The sequence below is a fragment of the Lygodium microphyllum genome, chromosome 18, assembly GCF_053477565.2.
Source record: "Lygodium microphyllum isolate KBCC chromosome 18, Lygodium_microphyllum_v1.1.10, whole genome shotgun sequence".
Lineage (NCBI taxonomy): Eukaryota > Viridiplantae > Streptophyta > Polypodiopsida > Schizaeales > Lygodiaceae > Lygodium > Lygodium microphyllum.
The window spans coordinates 109,871,839-109,884,972 of record NC_141152.1 but is presented as its reverse complement, the minus strand read 5'-3'; the positions used below and the strand labels follow the sequence as shown (position 1 = coordinate 109,884,972).

General features: G+C 41.7%; 1 protein-coding gene across 1 annotated transcript; it reads left to right on the top strand.

Moving 5' to 3' along the window:
- Positions 1–2,602: 2,602 nt before the first annotated feature.
- LOC148021258 (putative pentatricopeptide repeat-containing protein At1g69350, mitochondrial) lies at positions 2,603–8,594 on the top strand. The gene is made up of 2 exons (XM_087699118.1): positions 2,603–2,803; positions 2,896–8,594. Exons 1-2 carry the CDS (start codon positions 2,651–2,653, stop codon positions 6,334–6,336), a joined length of 3,594 nt encoding a protein of 1,197 aa, XP_087555244.1. The 5' UTR covers positions 2,603–2,650; the 3' UTR covers positions 6,337–8,594.
- Positions 8,595–13,134: the final 4,540 nt, after the last annotated feature.

Below are 13,134 nucleotides of genomic sequence, written 5' to 3'. Positions count from 1 at the left end.
ATCAAGCACCGACATTCAATACTAAGCTCAAGAATAGTATCTATTGATACTCAACTAGTGTCAGTTGACACTAACCTCCTTGTGACACTTCACAAATCCCCCTTGCTGGTCTTTTCCCAGTTAATTGGAGCTGCTCAACATGGCAGAACTTGAGCAAATAGCAAAGTTCAATGGAGAAGGCTTCCATGCTTGGAAGGAAAAGACCATGTACCACCTGATGCGAAAGGACTTATGGGACTTGTTTGAAGATGATGCAGATAACAAGAAGGAAGATGATGAAGACGGGTTCGTTGAAGAAGACCAGTTCAAATCCAAAGAATGGAAAAAGATGAATAATAAGGCACTAGGCATCATTGCTTGGGGATTAAGTGATGATGTGTTACATCATATATCTGGTATTAGAAATGCTAAAACCGCCTGGGAGGAACTTGATAAAATGTTTGGTACTCAAGCAAAGAATTCAAAGGTAAAACTTCTCATGCAGTTTTATAAACTGGATATCAAAGACAGTGCTTCTATGACCATACACATTAATAAGTTTAAGAGTTTAAAAACTCAACTTGCATCTCTTAAAAAGAATATTGAGGAAAATGAAGCAATAGCCGTACTGCTTGCAAGTGTAAACAAGGATCCATATGAAAATCTTGTGTCCACTTTGAGCAATGTTCCAAGTCTCACACTTAAAGATATTGAGCACTCACTACTCGATGAAGAAGGCAAAGTAAAAACCAAGAATGCAAAAGACAATGTCTCATCATCTAGGGAAAATCTTTTGTACACCAAAGGAGCTGCTGGACCTAAAGGAAGAGGTCGAGGATTCATCAACAACCATAACAAGGATCGGATTACATGTCACTATTGTGGTAAGACTGGCCATGTAGCCAGTGAATGTTTCCATAAGAAGAGAGCCCAACAATTGCAAAGTGATCATCACCAGAACCAATACATGGAAGAAAGAGAAGAAGAAGAATATGGTTCCACTACCATCAACAACTCTGACAGATTGTTTTGAAGAACTTTCATTATATCTTTCATATGTTTTTCCCATAGTGGATCTTTCTTTTCCTTAGTGAATTTGATTTGTACAACCCTTGCCAAGATGTAAAGTCTCAAGCTTTAACTTGACTAGGCTGCCTATGAGCTAGTCTTCCGGGCCATGTTATCATGAAGGGGGGGCAAAAGCCAGCAAGTGTAGGGACTCATCATTTGAGGGGGGGTGTTGAGAAATAGACAAATGATGTATGCTCCAAGAGGAGCTGTCCTGAATCCCATATGCACAGTGAGGAGAGTGGAACAACTCAAAGCCTATAAAGCATTGTACTTGACTATGAAATGAACACAATATCATGATGCTTTGTACTTTCAGTTAAGTGTCTGTCATTGTCGATTCTACACAAGATTGTGTTTATGAGTCCAAGCTAATCTATCTTGGAACCTAATTCACTTGTGTAATAGTTTGTCTCTACTTGTCCATGTCATTATGAACTTGGCTTACATCTTTGATCTACCATAGCTTGTGTCATGTCCTAGATCCACATCATTTAACACCTTCGACATTCTGTTGCATGTTTGCTATATCAAGAGAGACAAGCTTCTTTACAATTCCTTGAAGTTGGGGGCTTAAGATTGCTGCTCAACTCCTGACCTGCATTGTTGACAATCCTAGATGATATTGGAGCCTCTAGAGGAGCAGACTCCAATCCATACTGGGACTCTTTAACATAAGGAGGTGGAAATAGAAAGGTGAAGTGCTGAATACATATCACCCTCATCAACTTCACAGTAGCTTCTCGATTTTCCACTTGCTTGTACTCATGTAGCATTCGCTCCTGCAATACTTCTATCTAATTTATGCGTGGATGGTCTTCCACCAAGAAGAATATCGAGGTTACCTTCTTAAATACATTGAAGGTTTTGGCTTGCAAGGTAGAGGGCTTCTAGAATAAATATGAGCATGTCATGCTTTTCCTTTGGAATATGTAAAGGTCCTTAATCAAGTTATAACCCATTTTTATTTTCTTTCTCGTCTCAAGGATGGACTACAATTTTACATGTCCTAGGGTTGGAGGTATATTCATCTTTTCTGACTCTTGGATCTCTTGGTTTATCTCTTAGACCATCTTTGGATTTCCTTGTTGCATTGAAGTGCTCTGCACTATATTGTTACGTGCTGTACCATTTTGTGGCTTTGTTAAGAGCTTGAATTTTACTATCTTTTGTAATGGGGTTAATCTCTAACCAAAAAATACATCTAGTACTTGTAAGAAATCAAGAAAATGAAATAGGCATAGCCAAGTTGCATTATGTATTCGACTCAATTATTATTATTTTATTGATGTATTATTATATATGTTTTATATGATTTATAGTGGTGCCCACAAGCCATTGTAAGCTGCACAAAGAGAGAGAGAGAGAGAGAGAGAGAGAGAGAGAGAGAGAGAGAGAGAATGTGCACACTCTTGCCACAAGGAAGTTTACTTTAAACGAAGCGCCTAACATATAGTATTTAGATATTTAGATTAGATGGATATTAATATAGGTAGCAGATAGCATAGTTTAACTAGCCAATGTATAATGTATGGGTAGATATAGATAGATACAAAGATGTATAACTGTTGAGTTCTCTTATTGACTGAATGATCTCTCGATCATGCCTCCGTCGATATCTTTGTGCCATTACGATTGCCCGCGAAGCAGCTTCTTTTTAGATTCTGCATCACAGGAACGCGTCTTATCAGCATCTACAGTCGAAGAAGAAGTCGTCTGCGACCCTTCTCGGTCGTGCGACTGCACAAGCAGTGAAGTAAGTGCTCGAAAACACTTTCCATTGGAAGATGTTTTGCTCCAGAATTTCATGAAGTGCATGTGTGTTTTATTGCCTGCGAGTGCCACCAGACCAGTTTAAACCCCCCAGAATCCAAGCAAAAGCTTCTCCTATGGAGGTACAGTTCTCCAGAAGAGACAATAAGAAGACGGATTCAACCATCCAAGACATCATTAAAAGGAGCAGGAGCAGGAGGAGCTGTAGAAGCTTTTCATGGAGTACAGAGGAAGAAGGACAAGAAGAAGAAGAAGAGATCGGAGGGGAACATCAAAAGGGACACATCACATGAGGCAGAGGCAGAGGAAGAGGAAGAGGCTTCCATTGGCAATAGCAAACGACTGCAAACATTAGATGACACCAGCCAGCCTCGGGAACTTGTGGGCTTGTTGCAAATGTGCTCCAAGCAAAAAGATTTGGAGAGAGGCAGCAAATTACATGCATATGTTGATCGCACCGGGCTGCTGGAAAGAAACATCTATATTGGCAGTGCTTTACTCCATATGTATGCTGAATGTGGTGTACTTGGAAAAGCGCAAGAAGTCTTTGCCAAGCTTCCAGTTAAAAATGTGATTTCTTGGACTGCCTTAATCACAGGATATACAAAACATGGGCATGGCAAGCAGGCATTAAAGTGTTTTGAACAGATGCAATCCGAGGGTTTTCCTCCAAACGCCATCACGTATATTTACATTTTGAAAGCATGTGGCAGCATTCGAGCTGCAGACAAGGGCAAAGAATTGCATGATGAGATTATGAGAAAGGGGTTGTTGAAGAAAGATGTCGCTCTTGGTACTGCAGTGGTAGATATGTATGCCAAATGTGGGTTGCTTGCTAAAGCCCAAGAAGTATTTGACAATCTTATGTTTCGTGATGTGATTTCATGGGTGGTGTTAATCACAGGTTACACCCAAAATGGGTATGGTAGGCAAGCACTCCAATGCTTCGAACAGATGCAATGTGAGGGCCTCTCTCCAAACAAAGTAATCTATATTTGCATTTTGAAAGCTTGTGGCAGCATTGGAGCCATAGACAAGGGCAAAGAAGTACACACTGCAGTTGTTAGAGAGGGATTGTTAGAAATGGATGTTATTGTTGGTAATGCATTGGTAGATATGTATGCCAAATGTTGCTTGCTTGTGGAAGCACAAGAAGTTTTTGATAGGCTTCCATTTCGTGATGTGGTATCATGGGGTGCGCTGATTGCAGGATATGCTCAACATGGGCATGGGATGCGAGCTCTAGAGTGTTTTAAACAATTGCAGAGTGAGGGCCTGTCTCCAGATGCATCGACCTGTGTTTGTGCTTTAAAGGCATGCGGTAGTGTAGGAGCCTTGGACAAGGGCAAAGAAATACATGATCATATTGTCAGGGAGGGGTTTTTGGAAAATAATAGTTTTGTTGGCAATGCATTGTTAGATATGTATGTCAAGTGCGGCTCACTTGCAAAAGCACAAGAATTGTTTGATAAGTTTCCAGTTCAGGATGTGGTGTCATGGAGTGTGCTAATTGCAGGATATACCCAACATGGGTATGGTGAACAGGCACTAGAGTGTTTTGACCTGATGCAACTCCAGGGCATTTCTCCTGATGCAGTTACCTTTGCTTGCACCTTGAAAGCCTGTGGCTTGACAGGAGCTGCAGACAAGGGCAAAGAAATACATGCTAATATTGTGAAAGAGGGAATTTTGCAACAAGACGTGGTTGTTGCCACTTCTCTGGTAGATATGTATGTGAAGTGTGGCCTTCTCACAAAAGCACAAGAAGTGTTTGACCAACTTGCAATCAAGAATGTGGTCTTATGGAGTGCTCTAATGGTAGGATATGTCCAACAAGGTAATGCTAACGAAGCATTGAACTGTTTCGAACAGATGCAACGAGAAGGCTTCTTCCCAGATGCTGTTACATTTGCTTGTATCCTAAAAGTTTGTGGCAGCATAGGGGCAGTAGACAAGGGAATAGAAATTCATGCTGCAATTGCTAAGCAGGGATCATTTCAAAATGACATTGATGTCTGTAATGCATTGGTAGAAATGTATGCCAAATGTGGTTTGCTTACAAAAGCCCAAGAAGTGTTTGAAATGATTCCTGTGCGGGATCTTAGTTCGTGGAATGCTTTAATGGCTGGATATATTCAACAAGGCTGTGTTGAGCAAGCAGTTGAATGTTTTAAACAGATGCAATTTGAGGGCCTCTCTCCAGATGTAGCCACATTTATTAATTTGTTGAAAGGATGTGGAAGCATAGGAGCTGTTGAGAAGGGCAGAGAGTTACATGCTAAAATTGTCAGAGAGGGCTTGCTGGAAAAGGACATGTTTGTTGGTGCAGCATTGGTGAGTATGTACATCAAATGCAGTCTGCTTGCAGAAGCTCAAGAAGTGTCTGACAAGCTTCCAATACGAAATGTTGTTTCTTGGAGTATACTTATTTCAGGGTATGCTGAATATGGGTATAATGAACAAGCATTAAACTGTTTTGAACGCATGCAGATGGAGGGTTTTTCTCCTGATGCAGTCACCTTTGTTTACATCTTGAAAGTCTGTGGCAGCATGAGAGCTGTAGAAAAAGGCAAAGTAGTACATGCTGAGATTGTCAGAGAGGGGTTGCTAAAAACTGATGTTGTCGTTGGCAATGCACTGGTAGATATGTACGTGAAATGTGGCCTGCCTGCAAAAGCACAAGAAGTGTTTGACAACCTTCCAATTTTTGATGTGGTCACATGGAGTGTGCTAATGGCAGGCTACATTCAACATGGATACAACGACCAGGCACTGAAGTGTTTTGAACAGCTGAAAATGGAGGGGCTCTCTCTTAATGCAGCCACTTCTGTTTGCATTTTGAAGGCCTGTGGCAGCATAGGAGCTGTAAATCAGGGAAAAGAAATACATGCTAAAATCCAGAGAGAGGGATTGCTAAAGGAAGATATTGTAGTTGGCAATGCTTTAATAGATATGTATGCCAAATGTGGTCTGCTCGTAAAAGCACAAGAAGTATTTGATGAACTTCCAAATCGAGATGTGGTTTCCTGGAGTGTGCTAATGGCAGGATATGCCTTGTTCGGGCTTTTTGAACATGTTTTTAAGTGTTTTGACAAAATGCTGAAAGAAGGTGCAATGCCAAATCTGGTAACGTTCACTATTGTGCTTAACACATGCTGTCATGCAGGCTTAGTAGATAAAGGGGAGATGTACTTTGAGGCCATGTGCTCACAGTATGGCATCATGCCATCTTTACAGCACTACACTTGCATGATTGATCTGTTTGCCCGTGCTGGGCACCTGGACAAGGCCATAGCAGTCATTAAACAGATGCCATTTTCTACTGATGTTACATTGTGGCTTACAGTGTTGGGTGCTTGTCAAAAATGGGGACATTTACATCTTGCAAAGTTGGCATTCCAACATGCAGTCCAATTGAATGAAGAGGAAACTGCAGCATATATTTGTCTCAGTAATACCTGTGTGAATGCTGGGAGGCAAGAGGACTTTGAGGCTGTGAGAGTAGCTCCATTCTAGAGCAGCACAGGCCCATTCTGCTCAGGAGAACCAGCAGTCGGTGAGTATTGCAAACCTATGTGGCAGTCTCCTTGGCACTGTCAAACTTCTCTCTGGTTCAGAAGTGCCTACGTTGTAGTCTTTTCAGTACTGTCAAAGTTATTTCTTCTCCTCAGAAAGGCCTGAGATGCACTGATTGCAATGTGTCATCTCTACCAAAGTCAGCGTACACGCAAGACCAACATAAACAGAGTCTGCTTGTGATGAGATTAGAATAGTATAGCAGCACAGAAGACCCTTGAATATGTTGGTGTCTGCAGTTTCCAGTGCTGCAACATGCATTTAGCGGTATATTTAGTGCGGGCACTTTGAGCAGCAGTATTTGCACTTCTTGAAACCAGTGTGAAAATGTGGACAAGTGGTCATGACTAGTAGGCTTCTTGAGTTTGACGGTTTGTATGCCTCTCCACCAACAGAAGCCCCTCATAAATGCCACTGAAAATGAAATTGATACTGCAGAAGGCTTTGGACAACACTTTGGACCTCCTAATGGCGCCAGCAATGGTTGGAATGTGTGAGGTTTCTTTTTCAGCCTGCAAAATATCTGCTATCGAGACAAGGGAAGTGCTACATGCTGTAGCTTTTCTAGACTAAGAGTTAGAATACACATAGTTTGAAAGCTCAAGAGCTAGACATTATGATGTAGTTGCAAGCATATGAAGCTTAAGACCATGAAAGTCACTGCCAAAGCATATAAGGATAAGCAGAAACAAGAAAACAATGATGTCTAAACAGAGATGAACAATCTTGAAGAGGAGAGAGATGACTGAGTGACATGAATGAGAGATCTTGTCATCTGAGGTTTGTCAAACAAGAGAACACCATTATGGATGGAGGGAGAAAGGGATTGCCTTTTCAGAGTGCAGCGAATGCAGAAGTGTGTAGACAAGACTAAAAGACAATGAACATGAGAGAAGAGGGAGAGAGAAAAGAGACAGTAAAACGCAGAAATCGGCAGTAAATGAATGTTGAAAAGAAGGCAAATATACAAACGGGCTGTCGAAGTATCTCCTCAAGCTGATCTCTTTCACCACCTGAAAACTACCAGTGAAGTGTGGACAGACTGGACATAAATAACAAAAAACTGGTTGTCAAAATGGTGAGGTCAGCCAGGTTAAATCTGGCCAACCAGCTGCCAAACTGGCCGACTGGGCCAAACTGGCTGACTGCATCAGTGATCTGCAACTGACATTCCACGTGGAATTGCCGCTTGTCCACTACCTGCCCGGAATAAGGTGCCCACTGGAAATGCCTAAACAGACAGGAAATGCATAACTGTGCTCGAGAGAATTAACTGTACCATTATAGCCTGACAATGCTAGTCCAGGGGATGACTAAATCTCTACCACCCCCTCTTAGATCTTGGACGGGTCATAAGGCTCAGGGATTTGGAGTGTTGGTGAAAAACAACTTGAGGAATCACCTTCATAAACAAATATGCCAAATTGTCCTGTCTTGGAGTATACCCCATTAATGGTTTCATCCAATATTTTCTCTTGATTGAAATGGTATTGGATCTCAATGTGCTTTGATCTAGCATGAAACACAAGGTTCCATGCCAAAGCAATGCAACTCATTGTTACAATGGAGGGTTGCAGAACCTGTCTATGGGCAGCCAAGCTTACCTAGTAACCTCTGAAGCCACATTGTCTCATGTGGTAGAAGATGTCATGCGATACTTTGCCTCTATAGAAGAAAGGGCAATTGTGGGCTGTTTCTTGCTACTCCACGAGATAACACCTATATGCAAAGTAAAGCAATATCTTGTTGTTGACCTCTGTTGGTCAACATCTTCGGCCCAATTTGAACCTACTTGAAAGAACCAAAGCCGAATCATCTTTACATGTTGGATAATGAATACCAAGATCGAGGATCCCCCTCAAGAATTGCAAAATCCTCATAGTAGCTTCCCAATGAATAAACTTGGATTCACTCATGAATTTTGCAAGCAAACCTATAGCAAAATACAAATCAATCCAAGTGTTAAGGAGTCATATCAAAGACCAAATCAATTGCATGTAGTAGTTCGTAGCATTTGCAACCGTTGGTGAATTTGCATGGGTTGTAGCTGTTCAATTTGGATTCATAGGAGTAAAAATAGTCTTCATAGCCCTCCATCTCAAACACAGCCAAAAGCTATTGTATGTACTGTTGTTGGGAGATAAATATCCCCCTTGGAGATTGTCAAATCTCATGACCTAGAAAGAAGTAGAGAAGGTATGTATTTATAATCTCAAACATCTCATCTAGTGTCTTCTTTGTTTGTTTGACTTTTTAGACATGGTTATGTATCAAGATGAGATCATTCTCATAAAGCATTAACAATGTGTGTCCTCTAGTGGATGTGTGGATATACAACTAGGGATCAGACTTTTGTACTTTTTTCCTCTTTAGTATCCTTGTCCTACTTGAGTACTCTATGGTCGCTTTTCACTCTAAATTGATTGCCATACAAATAATGATGCCATTTTTTGATGGCATGAAGGATGGCCAACATTTCATGATCATAGACATTCATAGCCCTCTCATTTTCAGTTGGCTTTCAGCTCTCAAAAGTTGACCCATGTTCTTGCAGCAAGATTGTATCAATTCCTCTCCCACTGGTATCACACTGAATGGTGAATTCCCTAGAAAAATTAGGGCATACCAAGATAGGGGTTGAAGTAAGCAAATCTTTCAGCTGATTAAAGCTTCTATCTGCCAATGCATCCCAGAAATTTGCGGTAAAATGAGGAGAGACCCAAGAATCCTCTCAAAGAGGTAGTATTTGCAGGTGTGGGCCAATCTCTGACACACTGCAATTTCTTTGGGCCAGCTCTAATGCCTGCCTCTTTGACAATGTGTCCCAATTACTCAACCTCAGTCTGCATGAACGAACACTTTGTCTCCTTAGCAAAGAGTCTATGTTGTCTAAGTATATCAAATATTTACCTCATGTACATAAGGTGAGCTTCCTTTGAGCGACTATAAATGAGGATGTCATCGAAAAATACCAATATAAATTTGAATAAGTAAGGCTGAAGTATTTTGTTCATGAGGCTCTGAAATGTGGTTGGTACATTAGTTAAGCCAAAGGGCATGACTAGAGTCCATGATCAGTTCTGAATGCAGTCTTTATCTCATTCCCTTCATGCATGCGTATTTGATGGTAGCTAGATCTCAAATCAATCTTTGTGAAATACTTAGCTTCCTTCAACTCATCTAACAGGTCCTCCATCCTAGGAATAGAGTAACTATTCTTGATAGTGATCTTATTCAGATCTCTGTAATCAATGCACATCCTGAAAGTGCCATCTTTCTTTTTGACTAGTAAGAGAGGTGATGCAAAAGGGGATGAGCTAGGCTCAATGAATTCCATATCTACTAAATCTTTGACCTACTTGGCTACTTCTTCTCTTTCACATTTGGACAACCTGTAAGGGGGTTTATTGACCGGCTTGGAGTGGGGCTCCAAATCAATGGGATGATTAACCGCTCTCTTGGGAGGTAATGCTGTAGGTAACTGAAACAAGTCACCATACTTCGCAAGTAGAGCCTTAAGGATTGAATTATCATGCATTTTTCGTGATGGTCTGCATTTTCCTTGTTTAATTGCAGCACAAAAATCTGGGAGCATTTCTTAAACTCTTTCTTGAGCTGTTTGGTTGTAATAAGTTAAAATTCAATGTTGTTTTTAATTCCTTGCAAGTGAACAAGCTGTACAGCCTTGAAAAATTGCATGTACAACAATGAAAAATCCATGGAAATGGTGCCCAAAGTTTTCAACCAATTGCAGTCCAATACAATGTCTATCGGTCCCATATTGAGTGCAATTAAATCCACTTTCTACTCATAATTTTCAGCAAGCTTAATAGGTATAGCTGGGCATACATGAGTACTAATTTTCTCACTCCCATTGGTCACTTGCACCCTCATTGATTTGCTGTAAATCAGAGACAAAACATTTCAGCTTGTCCATGACTACTCTATTTATGAAACTGTGTATGCAACCACTATCTACCAAGACAAATACATCTTTCCCGTGAATCTTTTCTTGAAGACGAAGAGTGTTGGGGCTCTTAGATCTTGTCCAAGCATCCAGGGAGATAGTATAAACAGTGGCAGCAGCATGTGAACCATTCTTATCACCCATATTTACATCTACATGACTGTCGGGGTCAAATGGGAAGGTGTTAGCCGGGTCAAAGAATTCTTCTTGCCCACATTCCTCTTCAACCTCATCATTTTCGACCGTGATTGCAAAGGCACTTGCATCCTTATGATCCTCATCAGGTTCATCAAAGACTAACATGCTATGTACCCTTGCTTTTGCATTCCTATAAGCACATTTAGATGCATGCTCGGCTGTATACTTTTCCCCACATTTAAAGCAAAGTCCTTTTTCTTTCCTCTCTTTGTAGAGGTCCATCAGGATAGAGCATTGACCACCAAAAGCTAAAGCATTTTTATCCCTGTTGTCCCCTTACCTATTTTTAGCTCTTCCTTGGTTTGCAGTCCTAAAATTACTGTTTTGCCTAGAGGCATTAAAGGTGGGGTATGTGGGGATCTTTGGGGTGCTGAATGGCATATTTCCACTACCATAACTTGCCCCAAACTGCTTGGGTCTTATAGCACTTCTTTGCTGCCCAAAATGTGACTGCATAGGTCCTCTTTGTTGCCCAAACAGTGGCTGAGACTCCCCTCTTTGCTGTCCATGCTGCAGTGAAGTATCTCGGCGGTACTTACGAGAGTACCTCTCAGCCAACTCAATAGCTTTGAATAAATCTGATGGACTTTGGGCTAAAACATCAGCCGAGAGTTGGGGATCCAAACCATAAATATACTTGTGAAGCTTTGCATCGTCACTAATGGACTCAACATACATTGTGAGATTGAGGAATTGGTTTGTGTAGTCACGTACCATCATCCCATGTTGCTCTAAACCATACCATTGCCTTGCAAGCTTCTCCTTCTCAACCGGAGATACAAAGACTTGAATCATAAGGGCTTTGAATGCATCCCAAGTGTCAACAAGCTGCTGATTTTTCCTCTTTATGTACCGCCACCACGTGTGGGCAAAGCCCTCTAAGTGTATCGTGGCAAAGCGTAACTTTTGATCATCATTTCTTGGCATTATGTCAAAGTAGTCTTCAAGCTTCGAGAGCCATTTTTCCAATTCAGCCGGGGAGGACAACTAGCCATTGAACTTTGAGAAAATGATTTTGTCTCTCAGCTCCCTTTCATGGTTGGGGGGTTGTCCCATATACTCAAAGTGGGGCTAATCCATTGGACTGCCAAGAAATGACCCATTGTTTGAGTGATTCCTTCCAAAAGACGGCTGAGGACGCATAGGTGGCATGGGCGCGGGTGGTGGTTGAGAGTTACTCCTCATCCCATAGTTTATGGGCTCCTCATGCCTTTGTGAGGGATTTCCTTGCTCAAAGCTGATGTTGGGAATGTCCGTTCTTCCCAAAATACCTTGGGTACTTGCATAGGCTACATTCACAGATGGGATGGTCACTCTTTCAGTTTGCATGCTTGGTCTATCCTCTTTTTCCTTGCCTTTCATTTGGGAATCTATCCACATTGAGAAATTGGCTGCAAGTGCTTCCATGGTAGAGGTCATTTGGCACATCTCCGTCACCATTTGAGCTTGACCTTCCATTACTTCCCTATGCCTCTCCGCATGTCTAGTCTCGTGTGAACTGAGGGCAGGATTGAGTGCACTAAGACTTCCCATGGAGTGAGAGAGGTCTTTCTCTTCAACCTCAAAGTTGGTGTTATCCCTCAGGGTGCGTGCATCTCTTATCTGTTGTTGAACATCTTCATTTGCTTTGTTTTTCCCCCTGTTACCTGCCATGTTTAGGTGTAGTCCCGTGAGACCACTTGTCACTGTTTTGGCTATAACTAGAGCTAGAAAACTCTTATTAACTTAATTTTTTGTTCAAAACGGAGGCATCGATGCCCTCTTTGAGATGAGCATAGGCACGCGTTCCCAGGTTTAATACATAAATTTTTGTAATCAGAAATGTGGGACTGTTTTGTGCAGTCCAGCACCCTGTCCACACCTAGAAAAGGCCTGTTTTGGGCTGTAGGTATTTGGTATGCTCCAAGTGGGTATCCAAAACTGAGCGGGGTTCTTGGCAAGGTCTGAAGTTACTCTGCAAGGTCAGCACCTCAATTCTTGGGAGTGGCAATACCTCTGCAAATGCAAGCAGTTTCTCTACAGCACCCTGAAACAGTCACAAGAGGGCTGAAATTGGGTTCCCCTTCTATAGCATTGTGGGATTCACTGTTTGCTTGGCATCATGCATCACATGAGCATCCCTTAGCATGTTTGGCATCACTTCAACATTATTGAGCATAAGAATAAGCATTCCCATGACCATATCAAACAAGATAGGCTCTCATACATGCGTAATCACTACCATTACTGCATATATGATTGCATAGGTGTATCCAATGATACATACATACATCTTCAACCCAAGTAAGGCAATGTATTCCCATATATCACTGCATACATAGCTACATGTGTATCTAAAGATACATTTGCTGAGGTACATCCATACATCCCATGCACACAAGAGTGTGTCATGCCATAGTCATCAAAATTCGAGCATGCCAAGTCAATTTCTCAATTTTCCAAGAAATACTTGCACCTGCAAACGAGCTTTGGGCTCTGGATCACCGGGAGGTGGGCAAAGTTCCCCTCGAGCCGGGTTGTGCACCCCTTCAAGGTCTTTGATGGCAAGGGGTGGTCACCCCTCTTTTGTCTTG